Genomic DNA, 12368 nt, shown 5'->3' with positions numbered 1-12368 from the left:
CTTCCAATTTTCTTCCCTAAAGTAATGGTTACACCATTACCTCTCAATGCCAATTTACACACACACACTACAAGGTACTTACTGAGCTGTAGAGATAGCCTTCACCATTCATGGCTACATAGAGGCTGGCCTTCACCCCTTGGATGGCCACCACACGCAGGCCCACGGGAATTAGATTGAAGAGGGCTAGAGGGGAAAAAAGAAGACAGAGAGGAACGGATCAGTGACCTTTAGAATAAATAAATTATCTTGTTTCTTAGGATAACTCTTTTAAGAATAAAACCCATGAAGTGAAATTGGTAGGGGGAGAGAGAGAAAGAGGGAGAGAGAGAGTCAAAGAGTGAGGAGAACTGGCTTCTTATCTCTGCACCACCACTAATTACCTATGTGATCTCAGGCAAATCACATAAACTCATCTGTAATAAAGGAGTTAGATTAGAAGGTTTCTAGGGCCACCTGGATCTGAGAGTCCAGGATCTCTGCTCCACAAAATGAACACATACTCAAACAGTGTAATATGAGATGATTTTTTCCTAAAAACCAAATAATTTGAATGAAAAAATTCTCAACAGTAGAAAACACATTTGTAGTCGTGAGTAATATAAAATATAATCTTTATAACTTATGCTAGAACTTCTTTTTTTTTTTCAGTGTTCAGTCTTTTCCTTGTGGTCCTTAACATTGTCTTGAACACAAAAGGTGAACACAAGAATTATTGACTCATTGTTAGCTACACTGGTGGCAGGAAAACATTTCTCTTTATATTTCAATTTTTTACATGTAAATGTATATAGATAAATAGATGGATAGATAATTGATAGCTTCATCTATAAGGGACATATTTTATATCTTAGGATATATACATATATATTTAAACATATACCACATATATATTTATATATATATTCATAAAGCCATTCAAACCATTAAAATTAACTTGGGAAATTTAATTCAATATCCTAAGATGAAATGGAAATATGCTTGTAGTCTTTAAATATTTGAGTTCCCCATCACTGAAAATATTCAATAGTCTATACATCCACTTGGAGAAGGTATTCATATACCAGAAAAAGGATAAATAAGAAGTTAATCTATTTTTCTTCTAACAATGTATTTCTATGAATTATATATCACCAGCACTATTCTACTTACTGTTGGGATTACAAAACGAGCATAAGCATAAAACATTGCCCCTACCCTGAAAGAATTTATATTACGTAAGGGAGGAAAACAATCACATTGTTAGGCTCTGTAGATAGCAACATGGACATGAACTAAATATTTCATGACTACATGCATAAGAGAGTGTCTTTGTAGTTCACTTTAACATCTTAACTTACTTAGAAGTTCTTATCTGTCTTTTCTGATGATAAAATTCCCATCAGTTCTGGTCATCTTTCTCAGTTTTGAATAAAACATATATACAAATTAACCCAAATACTACCGTTAATCATGAATGCTCCCATTTTGGCGGGGGCGGGGAGGCTTTTCTCAACCTGGGATAGTAAGCTAACACACACACACACACACACACACACACAGAGCACAGTATTTGGCTTATAGTTATATGTTCAATTGATAGTTATAAAGGATCAAGCCTTAGATAACAAGATTAGTATAGCAGGAGTCACTTCCTAGATGTTTGACATTGGACCAGTCTCTTTGAACCTGCTTCTTCATTTGTTATGAATGTTGAGACTAGGTCTTAGTAGACACTTAAGAATTAACAGCTGGCTCAATTTGAATCTGTACTAGTTTTTCTTCTTCCTATGTTTTTACCACTGTCCTTGTGCTATTGAAATAACTTAAGAAGTACAAGACCTTAAAGTCTAGTTGGGGAGAGAAAACTAAGACATATGGAATAATCTGATATAGTGTATAATTTATTTCTATAATTAAATGTAATATATGCATTCTATATATGTTCTCTATGTTACAGAAGTTCAGGAAAATAGAAGATCTGGGTGGCCTGAAGCACTCAGGAAATGTCTCACACAGAAGATAGGACTTGAGTTGACACTTAAAGAAAGGGCAGAATCTGGGTAAGGCAAGAACAGAAGGACATTTTAGTGGGGGAGGACATTAGGTGGTTCTGCAGGGTAAGGTGTGTGGACAGGAAGAGATTGGCAGATTGGAGGATTTGATTCATATTGGGGAGGAATGGGAAAGAACACCAGGTAGATAAAGTAGAGATAAATAACTGAGAATCTGTCACTCTCATCTTAGAGATCTAGACTTTATTAAATGGGCAACAAAAAGCTGACATACAAAGATTCAAGCAACAAGATTACCAAAAAATGTGAGAGATTTGCAGACAACATAGCTTCTAAACCCACCATTCAGAAGCTACAGGGCTTTGAGCCATTCATTTAACCACTCTGCTATAGTTTTTCTGTCTGTAAAATGAGCATAATAATCCTTACTGCACAGAGCTTATAGAAGAAGCAAATGCATTACCATTGTCTTGAAAACATTTCATAAAGAGAGATGTGTTCTCTCTATATAAGCGTTGTCATTAATATTTGACTCTTCTGCTTGTCAAATAAGGTTACCATAGGGTCTGATGTAAAAACTGGCATATAATCCCAATAATATTTATGGAGTTTATATTCAGAAGCTTACTTAATACTTTAAAAAATAATATTTTATATTTGTGCAACATTTAATATTCAAAGAGCTGATAAATCCATCATCGTACTTGACCTTCAACCACAAACGCTATGAAGAATTTAGGACAGAATGATTATCCTAATTTTCAGAAGGGCAAACAGGTTCAGATAGGTAACCCAGGTGAAACCACCTCAATGAAAGTTTTCTAGCTCTCCAATGTGGTTATCTGCCCCAAATGTCATGTTTCCTCCTTCTTCCATTTTAAGTTTAATTTCCTCTAACATCCATTCTCACCTCCTCGCAAAGTAATAGATGATTTAGCTACATTTCCCGACATGCCCTGCAGCTAGCTGCGGCTATGGGCTCAGTACTGGCGAATGAGATGTAGGCAGAAGGGTCTTTGTACACTTGAAGACTCCTTCCCTAAAGGCAGCTTAGAAGTATCCTTTGCCTTTTTCTCAATCCTTTGCCTTACTGCTGTTTTTACAGGGATGAAGATGTGGTGGTTGGATTACCTCAGACCATGAAAACAAGGGCCACCCCTGAGGGAGTGGTGGCAGGCAAGCTGGAAGGAGTTGGGTCCCCGAGGACTTTGTGGAGCAATGGCACCAGTCCAGCATTCAATTACTTAGGTCTGGCTTTCATATGAGAAAAATAAGTCCTTGTTATTTTAGTCTGTGCAACGCAGAGCCAACCCTGATGCTAACTGATAGAGATTGCTAATGAGAGTAGAGTTAACACGTAAGGTATGAACTAAATGTAAGGTACTTATACATTGTAAATAAAGGCAACTACTAGAAAATTTCAAGTTCAGTAACAGTTCTTATGAGAAAGAGTAATGAAATCCAAAATTGTGCATGTCTTTCTAAAATAAAGATTTCAAGGACAAATGCTAAGAATATTGGTTCATTTAGCTGAAATGGAAGTATAAAAGCAACTATAAAGCTTTTCCTTTCTGAGGAGAGGGAGAAAATCACTAAAACTAGGCAAGGACAAAAGCAAAAATCTTGTGTGACAGTTTCATATGAACCATAAGGTGATAATGCTTTTTAGATGGTATGCTTTGGGAGATTTAGCAATTCCATTAAAAAAAAAAACCAGTAAACACTTAGGGATGAGATTTTTAGTGGTAAAAGCTAAAAATTCTTCTCTTTGGGAGAGTCTGCATCTGCCTCCTAAAATCTTTAAAAGTGGCAAATGACTTACCTTTATCTATTATTTATCTTCAGTGTAGCACACTGACTGTAGGTCACAGGAACCCTTCGCTACTCAGCGAGAATTCCTCCTGTCTCCAGTCTTCTTCTCCATCCTCAAAGTCACTGTCCTAACTCATAGTAACAGGGCCACACCATTCTTCAAGGCCCTTGCATCTACTCATGCATCCCTGCTTACATCCTCCAGTGAATATTCATGTCTACAAGAAGCAGAGTCTTGAAAAAGAGACCATGTATTCCTGTTTGTGCATTTCCCCTCTTGCCACTACATTGAGAAGAACATGCACAGACTAACCCAGTGGTCCTAGGAAGAGAATGTAAGACACCTAGAATGTATCAAAGTGGCATCAGGAATCCAGCCAAGGTCATTCTAGATTAACTGATAGGTGGCTGACACCCAGATATGTAACTAGACAAGATCAGTAGAGCTGTCTAGCCAACCACCCCAGACACATGAAACATAAACACTTGCTGTTGCATGCAACTGAGTCCGTGTGATTGTTGGATACATAGCATTCTTGCAGTAATGCACAAATGAGTAGCAAAAGTTATTTACTGGAGGAAGTGGGTAGTGGATTTGAAGTGTTCTGAAATCTTACAACAAAAAAATTATCAATTTTGCTAACAATTCTCAATATGTACATGAAATTACCAATTATGAATTACGAAGCTAAAATAAACTTTATAAATTAAAAAAATACGGTCATGTGCTGCATAATAATGTTTCATCAAAGACGGACTGCATATATGACGGTGGTCCTATAAGATTAGTACTCGTAGCCTAGGTGTGTAGCAGGCTATACCATCTAGGTTTGTGTAAGTACATTCTAGGATGTTCACACAACAACGAAATCACCTAACGATGCATTTCTCAGAATGTATCCCCATCGTTAAGTGACATATGACTGTAATAAAGGATCAATTTTGATCAATCATGCTATAGGAAAGACTGAATTATTCTTTCTACAGAAATGTATTATAAAATTGTTGTCATATGGGCCGGCCCCGTGACTTAGCGGTTAAGTGCTCGCGCTCCGCTGCTGGCAGCCTGGGTTCGGATCCCAGGTGCATACCGACACACCGCTTCTCTGGCCATACTGAGGCCGCGTCCCACATACAGCAACTAGAAGGATGTGCAGCTATGACATACAACTATCTACTGGGACTTTGGGGGAAAAAAATAAATAAATAAAATTAAAAAAAAAATTGTCATATGAAAAGATGTTCAAAGATTATACATACAAAATAATGGAAAAGAAACGTATAGATTTGCATCCATCAAGTAATTAACTAAAATATTTTATTTCCCTGGATTTTATAATCTTTGTGATAGCTTTCAGCTTTTTAAAATATAATCTTTTGTGATTTACTTTCTTACCCTACACGCTTTTGTATACATAATTTTCATTTCATTTTGTTATATTTATTTTTTCAAAGATGGTGCCCAAATTGTATAAGTATTAGGACTTATAAAACTTAAGTCAGTTTCAGGTTGAAATTTAATTGGAAGGAGAGAATGAAAGAAAAGTATCAAACGAGAAAGGAAAAGCTAAAAAGATTATATTCATTGAATGCTACTTTTTGTTCAGGCATCATGCTAGGATTTTGACATGTAAAATGTCATTTTTTAAATAAACTAAATATCCGAATTCTTGGCTTTATTTCAGGGTATAAAAAGTCCTAACTTGTTTTTTAGATACAAAGTAAATAAATGAAGGGAATGAAATGTCATCCTAAACTTTGGGGTAAGATTCCATAGCCTTAATTAGTTGAACTCTCATATGGCACCTTGTAAACATCTCTATAATGTCTCTGATTCACATGTCATTTATTCTTTCCATAAATATTTATTAAGCACTTAATGTACACTACATGGCATGCTTAGGCTAGGAAAATGGTGATGTATCCAGCACATGTGGTCCCTGCGGAATACACCTTCATCTGTAAATCTTTCTGAACCTCCCACTATTCTGTGGGCAAGTAGAAACTTATATTATTATCCTTGTTGCCTAGCATAGTATCTTGGTCTTGGAAGCCACTATTCAATATTTGCCGAACAAATAAATGAATCAGCAGTAGTTTCTCTTTAACCTTGCCTATTCATACTTTTCTAGGTCATGTTTCCATAATTAAGCAAGTAAGAAACAGTTAAAGATAATATTTACCACACATAGAATATATTCAAATATGGAATCTATAGGGAAAGCCAGAAAACCTACATGATACAAAGTTTGAGAGGGCAAAAGCATAGGATGCATTGGGCTTGTGTGTGTGTGTGTGTGTGTGTGTGTGTGTGTGTGTGTGTGTGTGTATGTAGGGTGAGGCAAGTTTTGGAGGGAATAAAGAGGAAGGGAAGAATTTGGGGAATTTGGTACAAGCAAGATATTAAACATCTTGTAATATACTGGACCAGAAAAAAAGTACTTTGTAAAAGTGCTATGTTCTTATTCAACTTAATTTCTACCTAGTATCCACACAAGCTATTCCAGTGACAAATTGGTGACAATCAATCCAAAACACATCAGAAAGCACTTAATCTGACAACCAATGAAGACACAAAGAAGAAAGAGAAGAGGAAGAGGAAGAGAGAGAGGAAAGGAGGGAAGGAGGGAGAAAGAAGATCATTACAAATTCTTCTTTACAGCAGATAAATCCAATACTTTCCCAAGTAACTTCTAAGGACAGACTCCTCACTATTTGTAATAATAAACAGGTATAAAAAAGTACAACTGTATTTTGAAATTCTGGGTTAAATTAGCAGAATGAGCAATGAAAAAAATGCATTTTAGGACCCATGAAAAACCCAAGTAAATTTATAGTGAAAGATACTGAGAGAGAATGGAGATATTTGGGTTTATAATTTATACCCTTTCAATATCAGATTGCCTTGAAAATTCAGTATTATTTCTCACACTTCAAAATGTTCTCAACAAAGATATTTTGTTAGAGTGTGAATAATATCATATCCTACAAAATCTTAACCTAAAATTAAGTTGATAACAGGTTATTTTCCCCTATAATCCTATAGTCTAGTGCAATAACATTTGTAATTGTAATAGTATGATAATATTTGCAGGTCACTCACTTGGTTTTCCATTAGTCATGAAATTAATATTTATTTCTGGCATTTATTTATCACTTACAGAGGTCAATTCTTCCCCTTGCCCATTTTCAATAGGAAAATGCTCTTATGGAATAGTCAACAAACCAGGAGATGGTCTGAGCTCTTAAATCCTCCAATCAAAAGTGTTTATTTAAATTATGGTACAATGAAGTAGTCACTCAGGGAAATTAATTGTTCCCTCATCCTAATTCCACAGCATTTCATACGTAGTACTTATCACCTTGCTTTTCATATTTATATGTCTGCCTGGGTCTCCCTGTAAACTACGAATTCTTCAAGAGTATGAAATATGTTTGTTTTCATCCAGAGTACATTGCACTGTAGAAGCCTAAACAATTGTGACCATTAAATTTAACTCTCTAAAACAGCATTTCTTACAGAGACTAAGGGAAAGACATGACTGTCCCCACTTTTTAGCTTTTAAGTCAAGGAAACAAGACTCGGATGACGACTGAACTTTAGCCCAGAGGACACAGGTCTTGGTCATGAGCCCTAGTTCAACATTTAACAACTTTGTGACCTTGGTGACTCGAAGTAATGTAACCTCCCTGACCCTTAGTGTGTTCTTTGAATGCCTCTCTGACTCGCTAAGAAGATCAATTAAGAAAATAATTTTTTAAAAAAACACAATTTTCTTAAATTATAAAAGTAAAATACAAGGCATCGTTATTAGTGGTGGTGGTGATGTTTTCGCTAAACTTCCAAATCTAGACCTTTCATAATAGGGGCAGTGGTGGGGAACATACTGGTCATCATTATCTCATATTTTAACTTAAATTTCTTAAAATGTCATGGAAGAAAAACAAGCAATGTATTTCATCTTATATATTGAAGATCCAGTAAGGAAAAACAACAATTTGTATTTAAAATAAAACAATAAAAAGAATGTAAAAATCAACATAGTGTAGGCAATGTTGATTCAGTGCTTTCAGCCTGATGCCCTATTTTATGAACAATTGGTCAAATAATCCAACTGTCAGACTTATTTTCCCCACTGAATTTACTGGCTTATGGAACTGATTGGTTGTTTCGGGCTCAGAGACTTAAAATTTTTCTTCTAAGCATTGGCCAATAACAAACATTGTGAATTTTCAAAATGAGCAACATGATGACCCCTTTCTTTGACAAAGCTAGTAAAATGTTTACCTTAGCTCTGGTAGAAATCCTGCCATTGGCTTTTAATCCTGATATTATCATATAACCTTTTCTGTGTTACTTCAGAGATGTTCAAAAACTTGCATAATTAAAAAGTCAATTCAAAGTGATTTTTTTCTCCTTAAGATGAAAAATGAAGCCTATCACTATCGATAATAAAAGCAAATGCCTGTCATCACTCATCCTCCATAGCTAATTTGTCTTACACAGGAGACTTGTCTCACAGTGCATTTGAAGAATTCAGTGAACAGCACAGGTGTCAGTCCATAAGATCAACAGGCAAAAACATCCTCCAAGAAATCTCTGCATGTTTTGAAGCTTTTAGATTCCTATCTTCCATCAATCACTATGTTGCCAAAATGGACACTATGGTCTATTAGGTTTATTCATTAATTCATCACACATATTCCAGATATTGTGCTAGCCACTTGTAATACAGCGGTGTAAATGACAGACATACCTGCCATCATGGTGGTGAAAGTCTGAAATAAAAAAATAACTACAGGGGCCGGCCCGGTGGCGCAAGCGGTTAAGTGCGCGCGCTCCGCCGCGGCGGCCCGGGGTTCGCTGGTTCGGATCCCGGGCGCGCACCGACGCACTGCTTGGTAAGCCATGCTGTGGCGGCGTCCCATATAAAGTGGAGGAAGATGGGCACCGATGTTAGCCCAGGGCCGTCTTCCTCAGCGAAAAAAGAGGAGGATTGGCGGATGTTAGCTCAGGGCTGATCTCCTCACAAAAAAAAAAAAAAAAAATAACTACACGTGTGTACTCTGCATCCATCTCTACATAGATGAGGGCACTGAAGCTCAAAGACATAAGGTTTTCCCAGGGTCATTAAATCAGCCAAGGAAGAGCTTGGCTGTAGACCTAGGTTCTGGAGGCTGTAAGGCTAGAGAATATTGTTGCTTTTAAGAAACAGAAGAGAAATTCTAGTAACCACAATCCAAGAAGTTGTAAAGAAGGTGAGGAAAAAAATGGAACTATAATAAATAAATTTGGAAGACTTAAAAGGAATTTTTCAGCCAAGCAGAAATGTCCCAGCCAGGAAGAACAAAACCTTTAGTAAATTACACACAGACAACACAAGCAGACTTGCTTGAGGTGGTTTAGATATGCTCAACCAAAGCTTTGTACTTCATTATCATTAATTACCAAAACAAGAAAGCACTTTTGAAAATTTATGCACACAATACTGATGAGCAATTATAATTAAATAGTGGAAAGTCAGTGAAAAAGTCACAAAGGAAACATTCATGATTCCACTCAAGTTATGTTGACATTGATACTCAAATGTTATATTTACTGCTCATAATTAAAAAATATATATAATCTGCCTCATTCCAAAAATATTAAGTGGATCTACGGAAATAAATGTGATAAGGTTTTTTTTTAGAAATGGAGGAGAAAAAAAGAATTTGAAAAATAAGGTGATGATTTTGTCATTACTATTCTCTACCTTAAAATCTCTCCTTCAGCCCATCTCTACTCTAATCCCTAGCTGCAAATTTTCAAAGCACCACATTTCACCTATCACTCAATTGCAATTGCTCAATAACTTTCACTGGTTCTCCATGTCCTAAAATATAAAGTTTAAACTCCCCTATGCGTCAGTTAAAGCACTCTAAAATACGGTCCTGTGACATTTCCACATAATCTCTTTGCTTCATCCAAACTAATCAGCTCATTTTTCCCCAACATGGCAGGAGCTGTCTCCACTAGGTGATTTTGTGCCTCCTCATCTGAAATGCAATTCTCCTAATCTTAGCTTACATATTTTGTTCCTAGTCTTCAAAATTCAGGGTAAAATCCACTTTCGCTGAGCACCATGGCTTTTGAGGATCTCTCTCATCTCTGAAATCTGGTGATTTTTCTAATCACGTGGCCATACCAGTGTTAATTTGCATTATCAAGTTTTGTTTTACATAAATGTTCAACTTTCTCTACTGCTCTCGGAGCAGTGAGAAGGCAGGAAATGTATGAGTCACCTTTGTAACTTTTGTTAACTGGGTAACTAGAACACAGTTGGCTTTCAATATACTGGTGTTAATGAATATGAAGCATGAATATGGCAGACATATATGAAACTCCAATCATGTTATGGTAGCTGTCTGTTGTGAGAATTTAGTGATGTCCGCCACAGACACAGGAGGAGCACTTGGGCCATTTATTTGTCATCTCCATCTTGAGGGCCTCCTTCTACAGTAAAATATCACAGAACATTCCATAAAAGAAGAGCAATGATTTGCACTGTACTTTAAAACAAGTCTTATTGCATGACTCTGTCTCAAAGGTTTTGGCTGCATATTACAACCTCCTGGGGAGGTTTTTTTGTTTTATTGAGGTAACATTGATTTATGACATTACATAAATTTCAGGCTGGGGCGTTGGTTATTTTTTTTTTTTTAATTCTGATGCCCTGGCCACACCCATACCAATTAAATAAAAATCTTCAGGATTGAACTTAGGCATCAATATTTTTTTAAACTCTTCAGATGATTCCAACATGCACTATTGTTAAAAAGCAATTTCATATTCAATAGTCCTGGGGTGGTTCTAGCATGTTCCCATGTGACACTGATGTTTACCAAATCCAGTGCAGTCAGCAGACCAAAGCTTGGGGTGGGCAGCATAGGCATCTCCTGCAGCTAATTGGAAAGGCAGAATCTCAGGTCCCATCTACTGAATCAAAATTTGCAGTTGGGCAAGATTCTCAGATTATTATTCTGCACTTAAAGTTTGAGAAGCACTATTCTAGAGCAGTGGTTCTCAAAGCATGGTCTTCTGAACTTGTTACAAATACAAACTCCCCAGCACCCACTTCAGACCTAAACAGAAAACTCTAGGAGTAAGCCTCCAAAATCAGTAGGTTAACAAGCCCTCCAGGTGATTCTGATGCACACTAAAATCTGAGAAGCAATGTTCTAGAATCACTGTTCTTACTCTTGACTGCACTTTGGAATCATCTGTGTTATTTTAAAAGAATACTGATCCCTGGATTCCATCCTCAGAGATTCTGATTTTAATGATTTGGAGTAAGACTTGGGCATCAGGTTTTTAAAAGTTACTCAGGTGATTCTAATGTGCAAAAATTTTGTAGCCATTTTTCCAGAGAACTTAGACATAGGTGGGAGGTGGATTGTTTTCCTTTGCATCTTGGTAGGACTTTTCCTGCTCAGATTATCAAGAGAATCAAAGGAATGAGTATAGACTATGTGTAAGTGTATAATTCTAACCCCCTCAGAGGGAAATTCCAAGTGTAGTGGGATTTAATCCTGCTAAATTAGACATATCAAATTCCCCAAAAGATGAGAAGCCTGGGTCTAGGGCCTAGAAGAGTGTTGAAACTACAGATGAGTTTCTAAAAAGTCTTGTTACACAATTCTTCAAAGCTCTGCTCAAGTCCTACATTGTCCCTGAAATTATTCTTGATCATCCTTCAGGTAGCATAGATTTCTCCTCTTTAGAGTTTCCAAAGCACTTCCTTCCATGAGAGTAAATTTGATTATATACTTTAATTCTCTTCATATAATTTCCATTTTGCCGATGAGGAACTACGGTTTCAACGTGCTAAGCAAATTGCCCAAGTTTATACATCTGGTAAGTGGAGAAATGCATATTAATATCCATCACTGTCTGTCTTTAAAATCCTATGGGCTATTCACACACCACACTGCTTCCCCAAGTATCAGGACTGATCCCTGGTACAAGCTAAAGGAACAATAAAAATGATGTTTCTGCCAATACCTAAGTAAGAGGAAACGAGGAGAAGCTTTCTTTAGGATATTTTTTAACATTCAATTATAATACTATGGAGGGGGCTTAGCAATGCTGTACAGGCATATTTTGACATGGCATGTGTTCCGCATTCTGTCTCAGTGTCAGGGACAGCAGATGTGCTAGTGCAACAGCTGGATGCCTGCTCAGTACCACTCTATCTAGGCTACTGAATAATATATGGAAATACATGTACACACACAAGCACACACATCCTACACACCTCAAATTTCCCGTCAGATATATGAAATAGGCAAGCACATATTTAAGATCTTCAAAATTATTGTATAATGGTTTACTATTTCCAAAAAAAGTCTTAAGTTACAGTTTAAATGCATCAAATATATGAGCAAAATCCTCTCAAGTTCGATGTTGAGCCTGTCCATAGTAAACCACCATAATATTTTATAAGTAAATCCTATTCCCTTGTTAACAGTTTTTAAAAGTGTTGTCAGAAGAATGCAGTAGTATGATTTAACTTGATGTTTATT

General features: G+C 36.5%; 1 protein-coding gene across 2 annotated transcripts in view; it reads right to left on the bottom strand.

Annotated features, from left to right (window-relative positions):
• The window catches only part of FGF12 (fibroblast growth factor 12), a 519199-nt gene that overhangs the window by 172701 nt on the left and 334130 nt on the right, over positions 1 to 12368 (bottom strand). For both annotated transcript variants that reach the window (XM_058556110.1, XM_058556109.1), the window contains one exon: positions 83 to 186. In XM_058556110.1, the coding sequence (XP_058412093.1) occupies positions 83 to 186 (104 nt within the window). The remainder of the gene's footprint in view (positions 1 to 82; positions 187 to 12368) is intronic.

This window comes from Diceros bicornis, chromosome 15, assembly GCF_020826845.1.
Source record: "Diceros bicornis minor isolate mBicDic1 chromosome 15, mDicBic1.mat.cur, whole genome shotgun sequence".
Lineage (NCBI taxonomy): Eukaryota > Metazoa > Chordata > Mammalia > Perissodactyla > Rhinocerotidae > Diceros > Diceros bicornis.
This window is presented reverse-complemented; position numbering and strand designations above follow the sequence as displayed.